The sequence below is a fragment of the Dromiciops gliroides genome, chromosome 4, assembly GCF_019393635.1.
Source record: "Dromiciops gliroides isolate mDroGli1 chromosome 4, mDroGli1.pri, whole genome shotgun sequence".
NCBI classification, from domain to species: Eukaryota; Metazoa; Chordata; class Mammalia; order Microbiotheria; family Microbiotheriidae; genus Dromiciops; species Dromiciops gliroides.
In genome coordinates, this window is record NC_057864.1 from 51,940,794 (window position 1) to 51,955,799 (window position 15,006).

The following is a 15,006-nucleotide window of genomic DNA, read 5'->3' on the forward strand; positions in this document are numbered from 1 at the left end:
CATGTGTGTGTATAGTATGTACAGGTTGTCCCAAAAGTTGTAGTGGAGTTTTAAAAGGCTTAAAAGTTTTAATTTAGCTTTAATAATTTAAAACTGCACTAAGACTTTTAGGACAGACTGTATGTATGTATGTGTGTGTGTGTGTAAGTATGCATGTGTGTAGGTATGTATATATGTAAAATCTTAGACAAATAGTATAAATGGACAATAAATTGAACCAGATTTAAACAGAATAGGTTAGACTGCCTCTTAGAAATTTCAAAACTCAGGGCAGTTAGGTGGCGCAGTGGATAAAGCACCGCCCTGGATTCCAAATAGCTGTGTGACCCTGGGCAAGTCACTTAACCCTCATTGCCCTGCAAAAAAAAGAAAAGGGAAGGGAAGGGAAGGGAAAAAGAAAATGAAATTTCAAAACTCCTTGAATCTCTCCACCCCCAGAAAAGTCCTATCTTTTCAGCAATGTTATATGGCTGCAAGTTATGGAATAATACAGTTACTGGAAAATATTAAATGAGTATCACTCAGAGAAATAGAGGTATATGGTAGATGTTAGCTAGTTACCTAAAAACATGATAGAAATAAAGAATGTCATCAGAGAAATGTATGGTTGTTGAAGATGGACTGTTCATGTCCATGAGAACACGAGGAAGAGATAATGAGTACATAGACCAGGCACTCCACAGATAGTCTTCCAATGTCAGGAAAAGCAAGAACGTTCTGTAATACATACATTGCACTGTATCAGACTTTGGGGAGCCTGACATGGACAAGTAACACAGAATTAGCAGATGTGGATAGCTTGCAACTGATATCATTTGAGGGAATGAATACGTCAATGAGATCACAAATACATTTCAGGAATTTAATATTATCAGGAATTGCTATTTATGTGAAGTGAAAGATTATGTTATTGTAATTAAGATAGAAAAAACCTGACATTCCATATAATAATTTTGGTGTGATTGACTATGTGAAATATTCTCCACCTACAATGAGAATCTACTTGCCATGTTGTATTCTTGTGCCATCTAAGGATGCTTTTGCATATGGGTATTAAGGTCATTGAATCATAGGGTTACAATGCTTTCTCTTTTAGATCCTCACTTTTTACAAAGAAGGGATGCAGAATTACCTGGTCTAATATTACTTAGGAAGTAATATTAGAGCTGAGATTCAAACCCATCTTTTTTACTTACTTTGAAATCCAGAAATATTATATTTCTTTGTAAGGATTTTGGTCGTTGGGATTTATAGTCAATTCAAGATGGATGTATCCTTATCTTATTTGACACAGGGTAAATTAAAAGCAAGAATTTCATGAAAAAAAATTTTTAGCCATAAATACAGGGTGTCCCAAAAGTTTTAATGCAATTTTAAACTTTAATAGCTTCAAATTATTTTTAGTTATTACAGTGTTTATAATAACTAATAATTGATAGCGAATAAGCTATTAAGGGGCAACTAGGTGTTCAGTGGATAGAATGCTGGGCTGGGAGTCAGGAAGACTCACCTTCCTTAGTTCAAATACAGCCTTAGACACTTACTATCTATGTGACCCTGGGCAAGTCACTTAACCCTGTTTGCCTCAGTTTCCTTATTTATAAAATGAGCTGGACAAGGAAATGGCCAACCACTCCTGTATCTTTGCCAAGAAAACCCCAAATGGAGTCACACAGACTTGGACATAACTTAAACAACTGAAAAACAACAATAATAAGTTACTAAAGCTTAAAACTGCACTGAAATTTTTGGTATGCCCCATATATGGACATGACTATTAATATCCAAGTGTATGCTAATTGTCTTCATTAAAGTTGACACATCACATCTGTAAACATAATAACATAGTCATTTTATGCTTGTGTCAAAGTTTTATTATTACACTATTTTAAATAAATATAAGAGTTGTATTGCTTCTTTTCAGGTCTCAAGTTATTTGCTTTTGATTCTCATCATATGAAACATATTCATCCTCATGTGAACATGGAAGGAAATTATATAAAAATCTACCCCAAAAGAAAAGATGAATATGATACTAACGGTAGGAAAACTGCCTTCTCTTATTTGTGCTTTTTTTTTATGGGAGCCACATCTTGCACATAATTAATTAATAAATGTTTTTTCAACTGAAAGGAACTCCATTAGATTTTGTCACAGAAAGTGTGGCAGAGTAGATAGAGAGCTGGCCTCAAAGCCAAGAAGGATTGATATGTACTGCCTGTGTGACCCTGAGCATGTCACTTAGCCAACCTCTCAGTGCCCTTGACAACACACTAAGACTTTAAGTTAAGGGGGCAGTTAGGTGGTGCAGTGTATGAAGCACCAGCCCTGGATTCTGGAGGATCTGAGTTCAAATCCGACCTCAGACACTTGCCACTTACTAGCTGTGTGACCCTGTGCAAGTCACTTAACTCTCATTGCCCCACCAAAAAAAAAAAAAAAAGACTTTAAGTTATAGAGAAGAAACTGATATAAATGCCTCCTATGCCAGTGAAATCACAGATGTGGACCAAATTGTGTGTATTTTTGTGTGTGTGAATGTATGTATGTATAGTGTCCAAAATATTGAACGCTATAAGTATAAAATTCTGTGTGTGTGTGTTTGTGTGTGTGTGTGTGTGCACCACCTAGCTGCCCCTACTCTTTTTTTATTATTATTTAGTGAGTCAATAGGGGTTAAGTGACTTGCCCAGGGTCACACAGCTAGTAAGTGTTAAGTGTCTGAGGTCAGATTTGAACTCAGGTCCTCCTGACTCCAGGGACGGTGCTCTATCCACTGCGCCACCTAGCTGCCCCTGCCCCTATCCTTAATACATTATGGTTGATTTTTTTTTCTAATTCAGCAAATCTATATCTAGAAATGAGGGAGGCAGCTGGTGATATAGTGGATTGAGCACCAGGCCCAGAATTGTGAAGACTTATCATCCTGAATTCAAATCTGACCTCAGACACTTAGTAGCTGTGCAGACATGAGCAAATCACTTAACCCTATTTGCTTCAGTTTACTCATAAGTAAAATCAGCTGGAGAAAGAAATGGCAAATCACTCTAGTATCTTTGCCAAGAAAACCCCAAATAGGATCACAAAATGTCATACATGACTGAACAACAACGTATCAAGAACCTACCCTCTGCAGAGTACAGAACTGAATTTGTTTTGTTTGTGTGTTTTCATATGTATATATTACACATACACACACAGACTGTATGTATACAAATATATCATATATAAACTGTGTGTGTATATCATTGTAGGCACTTAAATATTTGTTGAACTGAATTTTTTAATTAAAAACTGTAACATGCATCAAGAATAATTATTCAACAATTCCAAAGGACTCATGATGAAAATGTTCTCCACAACCAGAAAAAAGAACTGTGGATTCTGAATACAGATTGAACCATACTGTTTCTACTTTTGTTTTTGTTTTTTTGTTTTTTGATGTTCTTCCCTTTTGTTCTGATTCTTCTTTCATAACATGACTAAAGCAGAAATATGTTTAATGTGATTATACATCTATAACCTGTATCTGATTGCTTTCTGTCTTGGGGAGGGGGGAAGGAAGAGAGGGAGGGAGAAAAATTTGGAATTAAAAATCTTACCAAAAAAAGAATATAGGATTTCATTTAGCATAAAAAAGAATAATTATTCACTAGATTATAATATATAAACTTAATATATATGTACATATACATATACATATATTCAGTTCAGTGTTTTGTGTCCAGTAAGCACTTAAATGTTTCTTGCTTTGTTGGATTCAGTTCAATAAACATTTAGTGCATTCTCCTGTATGAATGGAAATGTACAACAAGGAAGATACAAAAAATAATGAAAACATTCCTTCCTTTACATAACTTAGGAGCTAATAGGGACAAAGAGAGAAGTACAGGAATAACTATAATTCATAGCAGCATATAGTTTGTCCTCTAAGAGAGGTATGGGACGCAATGAGTGAACAGAGTAATAGCCCATCTCCCTCTCTCTCTCATTCTTAGAAACCTCATATCCACATTCTGTTGTTGCTATACAGCTGACTAGTTTGTTTTAAAATTGCCATAGGTCCCTGGCCATAGATAAACCCCACAGGCAGTCCCTTCCCTTTTGGGGTGGATTTGGCAGGAATATCTGTCACCTATCAAATTCTGTGCCCCAGCTCCCTTCTGCTTGTTTATCTCTTGTAAGCTACCCAAACACTCACCAGCTAGGCTTTTAATGTTGTGCCTATAGAAGAGATAGCTCTAGTACAGTGATTAATTTCACTAGAGAAATTCACTGAGAATATCAAGAAACTATGTGGCTGAATTATTGGAATGGTTATTAAGTTAGTTAAGACACCAGAGGTTATGTGATTTATGTAAATTTGCATTTACTATATTAACTTGTATTTTTTTTTAGATTTCACTGTGGATATATTAATTCTAAATCAGGGATAGTAAGCAAGAGTCAGTGTCTTCCTCCTTGCCCACATTCACCCTCTGCAATATCCATTTCACTTCTATAGAATAAACTCAATTTACGAAGAGACTCACAAAATTGCATGGCAAATAATGGCTAAGTTTTCTATGGAGGTATTTCAATATTTTTACTTCAGTGATTGTGTATTTTAGAATAAAAGTTTGCAATAGGAGTGTTAGTCTTCAGAGGCATGAGCTAGGGTTGTTGTTTTTTTACATTTAAGATTTCATTTCATTTCAGGGTTTAGGGAGAAAGCCCAGAGGACTGCAATAGTTCCATCTCACTGGCCATATCCCCAATTTACTCACTATTTAGCTACATTATTAACAACAGAGATGAGGGAGGGGAGGGGAAAATCCATAAAATGAAAACCTGACTAAAATGTTTAATAACATAAATTAGGAAGACAAAAAGGAAGTGTCCAAAGAATCCAGTGTGTTTCATAAAATCCAATGCATAGAAAAAAGTCATAGAATCAGATTCAGAGCTGTAAGGGACATTAGAGGCTGTCAAGTCTACCATTCCACTTTTTACAGATGAAAAAATTGAAGCACACAGAGGTTAAGTGACTTATCCATGGTAACCCAGCCAGTTGGGATTCAAACCCAGGTCTTCCTGAGTCCAAATCCAATATCCTATCCACTGTATCACACTGAAAGAGAAAATTGTGTATATAAGCAAGAATTCATTCAAAACTATGACATAAACCTGAAGAATAGTGTCAGTAAGACCCATAAAATGGTTTTTTAATTGCTAATAACAGCAAAATGATATTTTAGCTAGAAGAGTAAAGGGATAGATCCATTGTTTAGAGCAAAAGATATAATGTTCATAAATAACAAGAAAAGATAAAGTTACTTAACTCTTGTTTTTTATTCCATTTTCTCCATCAAAGAGAATGCTCTTCCAACAGGAAATAGTATAACAAACATTTTAAGGAATAAATTGAAGCCCTCTGTCACAGAGTTTATAGTGTAATGCTCCACTTAGGTGCATTTGTAGCTGATTGAGCCTATTTTCCAGTCATGATCATATGGTTTTGACTCTGTTTTATTCAATATTTTTCATTGAGTTGCTTGAAAGGAGAGAAGACATGTTCACAACATTTGCAGATGGCATAAAATGGAGAGATGTCACTTTCAGTTAATGACCAGATTCAAAATTATCTCAATAGATTATAATGATGGACCAAAACCAATAAATGAAATTTAACAAGAATGAATCAGTCAACCAACACACATTTTATTAAGCCCCTGTTTTGTGCCAGGCACTTCTAGAGGCTATAAATATAAAAACAAAAAATTAAGACAGCAGCCTCAAAAACATCTCACAATATAGGATGGAGAGGATCTGACTTTAAAGCAATTCATATGAAAAATTCTGGGGATTTTAATTAACCACAGACTCAACATGAGCATGTTGTGGTTACTAAAGAAGTCTAGGCAGATTTTGATCTCCTTAATAGAGATACACTATACTTATTATAAATGCTTCACTGGAAAAGACACAGCCCTGAGATCTAGATTCTGCTCCCAGCTTTTCTAGTTGTTTGACCTTGAACAAATGACAACCTCTTTGGCCTTTAGTTTCCTTTATCATTAAGATGAGCATCATAGAGGATAGAGTACTAGGCCAGGAGTCAAGGAAGATTCATCTTCCTGAGTTCAAAACTGGCCTCAGACACTTATTAGCTGTATGACCTTGGAAAAGTGAACTAATCCTGTTGGCCTCAGTTTCCTCTTCTGCAAAATGGGCGGAAGGAGGACATGACAAACAACTGCAGTATCTTTAACAAGAAAACCCCAAATGAGGTCACAAAGAGTCAGGACACAGCTGAAAAACAGCTGAACAACAAAAATTCTCAAAACAAAGTATTTGGCTTAAACAATTTCAAGGACCATTTCTACATCTAACGACCAACGATACTAGTCAAGACCTTCCCTCCAAAATACACCAGTCAGATTATGCTTGGTAGTACTGGATGCAGTTCTTGAGGCACATTTTTCATAGGGACCATAACAAACTAGTCAGTATCTAGACATAATTTAGCAACATAGTGAAATTCCTAGAAATGGTATTAAGTAAATAGCCACTGAAAGAATTAGGGATTCTTAGCCTGGAGAAGATAAAACTAAGCTAAGCTGTTTAAGGAACTTGCATGTGGATAAATGGATTAGATTAATTTTCTGCTGCTCTAGAGTTTAGGACTAGGAATAGTAAACAGAATTAGAAGAATGCAGATAGAATATGCTACCTTACAAAATAGCAAATTCCACATCACTGGAAGACTGTGTTTAGAATCCAAGATTAGGATCATAGAATCATGTAATTTAGAACTGGAAGGTTGTCTTAAAGAGGATACATTTCAACTTCTAATCCAGTGCAGGAATTTCTTGTGTAACCACTTTGAGAAATGGGCATCTACCCTGGGTTCGACAATTTTCAGTGACAGGGAGCTCACTGCATTCCAAAGTATTCCATTTTTGCATGGCTCAAGTTATTAGTTTCATCTTCCTCACTCTGAACAGAAACTTATCTCTGTAATTTTCAGTCATTGATCAGAGTACTACCCTTCATAGTTATACATAATATATCTAATTCTTCCATATTAATAGCCCTTCAGATATTTGAACACATCAGGGCTTCCCTAAATCATGTCAATGATATAGAATAGATTCCTCCAATGACTACAAAACCAAACTAAGTAACCCCTGGAATTCCTCTGACTCTCACATTATAAAAAAACTTGGAAAATTGCTATCTAGAACTCCTTCCTTTATCAAACATGCAAATGTATCTATAGCCTAGAGTTGTAATTTTCCTGTTTTCAAACTTCACATTTTCTTTACATCAATCATCTTTATTCTGGATTTGGGTATGAAATTATATAAAAATATTTTCTACATATTCTGCATATAATTCAGAAAGGAAAATCCCTTATAAAAACAATACCAACTCCTTATCTTAGGTGTTTATGGATTGAACTCCTAAATGTTTTTCAACCTTTCCTTTGTTAGCATGCATGACAGAAAAATGCCTGCTGTATTCAATTGAATTCAATTCAATAAGCTTTGATTCAATACTTGCTTTTATTCAAGATATTGTATTAGGCAATGGAAAGACAAAAACAAAAATGAAAGTCAGTCCCTGTCCTCAGGGTACTTACATTTTACTGGAAGGCTACAAGTTATACACAGATAAATCAATAAGACTTTTTTTTTCAGTTTCAAGCTTTTCCATTTCCCCAAAATATTCCATATGACTTTGCATGTTTAAATGAAAAGTAGAGCATATATTAGGCTTCTGTCAAAATCTCCTAGGTTGTTTTCTATGGAAAAGTCCATCAAATATGTTATTTGGTTAACAGGTACCATTGCAGTTGTGTTTTTACATTATAAGAGTATCGGAGCTTTGCTTTCATCATCTCAGAGTGCCTCACAGGAAACAGAGAGTGACAAGAGTCCTGAACAGGAAGAAACTGTGATCTCCTCAATTGTATCGGTCTCAATTAGTGCAAAACCATCTGCACTCTACAAGCTTGAGAAAATCACATTTACATTAAGTCATGTAAAGGTAAGTTGTTTACCTCACTTGGGGGGCATGTTGGTAAATCTATCTAATCTATTTATGTATTTATAGCTATCCATCTATATATCTACCTGTTATAAATATATGCTTATATATTTATATATGTGTACATATAGAGAGGGGAGAGAGGAAAGAAGAAAGAGAGGAAGGGAGAAAGAAGAGAAGGAGGGAGGGGGAGGAGGAAGGAGAAGGAGAAGGAAGGGGAGAGAAGAGAGAGAAGAAAAGGAGAGGGAGAACAAGAAAGAAAGGGGAGGGGAGGGGAGAAGAGAAAGAGAGAGAGACAACACTTTTAAAATTAAACAGACTTCAGGTTTGTGTTAAGATCTTGTTTCTTTAGAGAGTCACTTTTTCCTCAAGAAAATGTGTTATGTATTACAAGAAAATATGAAGTCGTAGGGTCTAGTTGAAATATATCACTTTCCTAGGAAGGGAATTCACGTGCCTTGTTTCCAATTGGTATGTCGCACAGGACTTTCAAAGTGTTTGGGCCTGGTTATAAATAAATTCACCAAAGAGATTAAGTAGCAGTAGTCCAAAAATGTTTCATTGGAAAGTTAGCACAAGTCCTTTTATTGCTTTCCTTTGAACTTTTTTAACCTCTCCCAAATAAAAAACACAGTATCTTTTTAAATTATTCTTTTACATCTTGAGATTGAATCCTTCAATGCCCTCAAAATTACCACCTCCAGCACAGACCTTGCTTGAATGTACTGCAATCTGTTCACTTGCTCTTACTGTCCTTTTCCCAGGAATTCAGGCATGAGTTTCCTCCCAAGTCAGCAGGTGCCCATTCTCTTGAGGTCTTTGAGAGAATTTCGAATGAATGTTTGTCAGTTGTGTTGTAGAGGGGATTATTGTTTAGGGATATATTGGACTGGATGATACCGAAGGGCCCTTCCAAACCTGAGATTCTATATTGATATTACAGTCCAGATATGATGGCTCTGTTGTCACTGATAAAAATAAAATAGTTGCTTCCCACACCAAAAGCCATAGGCATTAGCCCTTCAGTTTCCCTGGTTATACTTCACTCCACTTCCTACTCCCCTACCATCTTCTCAAGTAAACATTTACTAAATGCCTTTTCTGTTCTAGGCACTGGGGGTACAAAGAAAAATTAAAAAAAAAACAAGCAAAAACATGCCTTGCCCCTATGGTTACATCTCCCCACCTACACACCCACCCACTTCATTTCTGGAACAAGATCAAATCAACTCTGCTATTGTTCCTAGAAGGGACTCCTGTGCGGTCTCAGTCACCAACCCTGTAACTTCCTGGGCCAAAGTAGCTGTGCATGTGTTGTCCCTCCCTATTACTGTGCAATGAAGTATTCTTAAGAACAGAAATTGTCTTTACATCAGTATTTGTATCCCCAGCACTTAGCACAAGGCTTGGCACATACTGATCACTCAATAACTTTTATTCATTTATCTCTTCATGCATTCACACATTCATTTTTCATCTCCTTCTTGTTCTGTTCATTCGTCATGACAGATGCTAGAGGAGGGCAATGAGCTGGGGTCTGGGACTAACTAGCAAGAGGATCATTGGATTAGATCTGGGCAAATATGCAGAGACAATGTAAAGAATAGCAAGATGGAGGGATAACAAATGGGTGGACTCCATGCTTTCTTGGTTCTCTTAACATTTCAAGGGTTCTAGAGCAACCTATGCAGAACACTGTGTAGAGTCATGATGGAAACTTTATAGAAAGACATGGACAAGGAGTAGGTGCATTGTAATCTATACCATGGCAGGGGATAATGACATTGATTGTATCATAGATCCATCAAAGTATGTTAAGTCTCTTTTTACTGGGAAAAAAACACAATGTGGAGGAAACAACAGAAGAATCACAAAAACTACAAGATGCAGTAAATCATTATTTTGATACTTTTGAGATTCATCATCTATCCTATGCTTGAAGGCAGCGATAGTGTGGTAGAGAAAGCATTGAACAGATGCATTGAACAGAGTTGGAAAATCTATTTTTTTATCCCAACTTTTCCACTTACTGTGTGACTTTGGTCAGGATACTAACTTGTCTGCGTTCAGTTTCTTAATCTGTAAAATGAAGGGGCTAGGTTGGATGGCTTTTAAGATCCCTCCTGGTTCTAAATAGATGATGAGCCAGTATGAGCATTGCCCTTTCTATCACTGTGCAGTTTCTTCTATAAAATGGAGATCATCATACCTGTATTCTCTACATCAAAGAGTTGTTTTAGGGATAAAATGAGATCATTTAGATAGAAGGCTATATAAATGACAGTTATTATTTTTATTCCCCACTTCTCACATATGGAGTAGTTGAAAATGTCTTGATTTTTCCAGGAGTAGAGTACTATTATAAAGGAACATCTTAGTACATGATTAAAATGTCTTAGTAAAGCCATATGGAGAAACTTGAAGTTGACCAATCATTTCCATACTTAATGGGGGAATAAAGATGCATTTGCTATAACAAAAGGGCCAGGCATGCCTACACACAAACAAAAATATGTCAGTGTACATCAACAAACACATCGTAGAGTGGAGAGAAACAAACTGTTCTGGAAAGAAAGTAAATAGGAATCAGCAACATTAAACATATTGTGGAACATCATGTTGAGAAAAAAAGGTGTGAACAATTTCAGAAACGAAAACAGATTTTTTTCAGAAACAGAAAATCAGCCTTATTTTCTTCTAGCAATAACAGAAGAATAGATTCTCAGAGTTAGGAGGAAACTTCAAGGTCATCTGGTATCTAGCTTATACCTGAACAAGAATCTTCTCTTCTACCAGCAAACAATCAACAAGAATATATTAAAAATATATTGTAAAAAAATTAAAAAATAAAAAACATATTGTATGCTAGGCACCTTGGCAAAGGTTATAGGTGTAGATAGACAAATGATCACCTGACCATTCCTTTGTTCTCCAGGGGAAAAAAATTCTATATGTTTTATTCTTTATATCCATTTTATATGTCTATATGTTCATTCAATATATCCAATTCTCATAGAGAATGGTTATAAATCCTTTCACCACTCTTTTAATCTCCTCCTTGTAGTCACTGGTTTACATTAGCTATATTTCTCTTAGAAATAGGGATAATCAAGTCAAAAACTTTATTTTTATTCTTTTTGCATTTGGAATAATGAACAGCTCATTTAAATAGGTTGGGTTACAGTTGTTATAATTGCATTTAGTGCCTTCTTGCCTTTATCCTTTCTTCCAATATGGTGCTAATTTTGTCCTTTGCTTTAATTAGCAGATGATTTCACTGAAAGTGTAGTTCATGAGTGATTCCCACATCAGCAATGAGTAATTTCATGTCTGTTAATATATAATCAATTTCATTCCTTCTGATATATATCCATGCCGGCCAAGTCCAACCTGTTCCAATTCTTCTTAAGCAAAATATTCATGATATGCAGACATGAGGCTTCTGAGTCATCTGAAAGTCTTTGGTCTCTTTCATTTCTAATTCTCAAACCATTTTTTCCAACATATTTTTTTTTTGCTGTTCTCCCCTGTGTCCACTTTCTCAGGGAAGTAATTGAATATCAAAGTATTTATTGATTTGGTTTGGATGATGTTTTTAAGTCAGTCAAATTTTGCTGCATTTTCAGTAACATGTAGGGGCACAAACTGCAAGCATCTTCATAGTGGGCCCCTTTCCTCTTTGTCCCTCATGGCCACTCTGAGGGAAAGTACTTGATCAGTCCATGAAACAAGTCTCCTTGCTCTGGCACACACAGGGAATGAAAATATTTCCTTCACCTCCCTGATAACTTTCAAGTCACCATTGACCAAACACCCCACTCCAGTGCTTTATCTTAATATTGAGAAGATACGGGGGCAACTAGGTGGCACAGTGGATAGAACACCAGCCCTGGAGTCAGGAGGACCTGAGTTCAGACACTTAACACTTACTAGCTGTGTGACCCTGGACAAGTCACAACCCTCATTGCCCCACCAAAAATAAATAAATAAATAAATGACAAATATTGAGAAGATACAAGCTTCTCAAAGGTTTTACCATTGGATCTCAAGGTCTGTCATTGTGTGCCAGGCAGAAAGAATTTAAAATATTTTCTAGAAAGTGTTTTCTGTTCTAGAAACTACTTTGCTATTGGTAGAGACTTGTTCCAAGCAGGTTAACCAACAGGTGATGAACTCTTTGTCCCTGACTGGCCTCATTTTGCTTCTGTAGTAGGAACAACAAGAACAAGAACAAGAAGAAGAGAGAAAGAAGAGAAAAAGTATGGGAAGGCAAGAGAAATAGCAAGAGGAATGGCAAGAGGAGAGGAGAGGAGAGGAGAGGAGAGGAGAGGAGAGGAGAGGAGAGGAGAGGAGAGGAGAGGAGAAGAGAGGAGAGGAGAGGAGAGGAGAGGAGAGGAGAGGAGAGGAGAGGAGAGGAGAGGAGAGGAGAGGAGAGGAGAGGAGAGGAGAGGAGAGGAGAGGAGAGGAGAGGAGAGGAGAGGAGAGGAGAGGAGAGGAGAGGAGAGGAAAAGAGGCTGCCAAAATCATGTGTTTTTTGGATAATAGAAGCATTAATTTAACTATCAGTACTCAAAATATGACATCTCTATACAAAGACCCATGAGATATTATACTATGGAAGTAATTGAATCACCTTCATATTGGTAATCTTATAAATGGATTACCTTTAAAAACAGATAGCTGATGCAGCAGATAGAGGACCAGCCCTAGAATCTGGAAACCCATCTTCCTGAGTTCAAATCCAGACCCAGACACTTATTAGCAAGTCCTTTAACCCTGTTTGCCTCAGTTTCTTCACCTATAAAATGAGCTGGAGAAGAAAATGGAAAATCACTTCTGTATCTTTGTCAATAAAACCCCAAATGGAGACATGCAGTCAGACATGACTAAAAAATAACTGAACAACAACCACCTTACCACTATCATTTATTATTTGAGGGTTTTTTAATGTTTAGTTTAAAGGATTAATATATTCCAAGATATTTTTATCCCAACTTCCTCTGTATATCATTGATTCAACTTATTTATAAAATCCTAATAAGGATGTAAAATGTTTCTGGGCACATATACAAGAGTTTATCTTCATCAAACACACATACCTCTTCTTAGTAGCATAATCTAAGAAGCAAATGTGAGGTCTTAAAGAGTAGGAGCTCTTTCTTCCACTTCTTAACATCCCTAATACTTGTCACAGCTCTTGGCACACAGTACATACTTAAATACTTGTTGACTGATTCTTTAAAAATATCTTTTTTGTGTGGTCTTGTCATGTGATTTCATTGTTTGTGAGGACTATCTGGTACTAAAAATTCATCCACTAGAGCAGACTGTCAACTTGTCTGCAATATATAGTCTTAGAAAGGAGCTTGGGACTTCACGAGTTTAAGTAAGTTGCCCATGGTTACACAGCTTGTAAATTTCAGAGACAGTACTTGAACACTAGTCTTCTTGACTACACTATCACCATTTCTAAGACTATATAACCTTTTTATTCTTCTTCACACAGGATATCTTCCATCTCCATACCTTTGTACAAACTGCCCTAATTATCTAGAATGCATTCCCTTATCACCTGTACGTCTTATAAACCTTAGTTTCTTTCAAAGTTTGGCTCAATATTAGCTCCTGAATGATGCCTTTTCTGACTCACTCAGCCATTAGTTATACCATCCCTCAAAAATGACCTTGTATTTATTCTATATATACTCATCTGTTCACACACTATGACATTCAGAATATAAACTCTTTGAGGATAGGAATTTTTTATTTTATATATGTGTGTGAGTACAGTTTGTCTAAGTACTTAGGTACTCTATCACAAGTACCTAATTCAATGCCTTACACATAGTAGTTACTTAACAAATGCAAGTTGATCACTTAATATTCTACAGAAATAAATTATATTTTATTCTCAACTATATATCTAAAATATGCCAAATCAACACAATGTGGAAATCTTTCATAAGACTCTGAAGTACAACACATTGGCAACTCCACATGAACATGAACATACCAACACACATGCACATGCACACACACACACATGCACACACACAACACAACACACCACACATTTCCCAGTATACAGTAAGAGTATGAGGACAGAAAATATAATGAAAAAAATAAAGGTTACAGAAACTATTTCACCCAAGTGCTTCAAAATTCAAGTAACCATATCATTAGCAACTTTGTAGGCCAGGTGTCAGAAAAATCATTGGCAATGAAATGATCAATGTATGGTCTTTGTACAAAGTTTAATATTTTCATTTGTGTTCATAAGGAAGTTGTCATCTTGCCTGGGTTTAGGATTCCCAGAGTAGCCAATCTACTTCAATAAAAAATGCTCTTACATTCTGAACTCTGAGTAGTATATAATTTAGGAATCCCACTTGTAGATCTAATTCCTTTGCCTCTCCCATGTTTGGAATTTTTTTAAGATATTTAAGACATTTCAGAGTCCATCTTCCCAACCTCCATGGAACATGCTTCTCAGCAATAATTTAGAAAGTGATGAGGGGCAGCTAGGTGGTGCAGTGGATAGAGCACTGGCCCTGGAGTCAGGAGGGCCTGGGTTCAAAACTGGCCTCAGACAATTAACACTTACTAGCTGTGTGACCCTGGGCAAGTCACTTAACCCCAGTTGCCTAAAAAAAAAGAAAAAGAAAATGATGAGCATGTTAAAATATAGACACAGAGTAGAAAGAACAGATGGACTTGGAAAGAGCAAATGTGTGATTTGATACAAAGCCTTAAACTGACCTTAGTTTAAACATCTACAAAATGGTAGTAATAATATTTACCATTTTTCTTCCTCACATCCTTCCTCATCCCCTCCCTCATCTTTTTCTTTTCTCTTCTTTCTCTTCTTCACATGTCTCCTCTTTCTCTGCCTTTGTTGGTAACATCGCACTATTAGTCTACAAACTCCTTAAGATCAAGGCCAGGGGAAGCTAGGTGGTGCAGCAGATAAAGCAC

The 15,006-nt window shown here is 36.2% G+C and overlaps 1 protein-coding gene across 1 annotated transcript in view; it reads left to right on the forward strand.

Annotated features, from left to right (window-relative positions):
* The window catches only part of ADGRL4 (adhesion G protein-coupled receptor L4), a 143,057-nt gene that overhangs the window by 93,726 nt on the left and 34,325 nt on the right, over nt 1–15,006 (forward strand). Inside the window, exons 8-9 of the mRNA XM_044000054.1 lie at nt 1,925–2,041; nt 7,826–8,031. Of these exons, the coding sequence (XP_043855989.1) occupies nt 1,925–2,041; nt 7,826–8,031 (323 nt within the window). The remainder of the gene's footprint in view (nt 1–1,924; nt 2,042–7,825; nt 8,032–15,006) is intronic.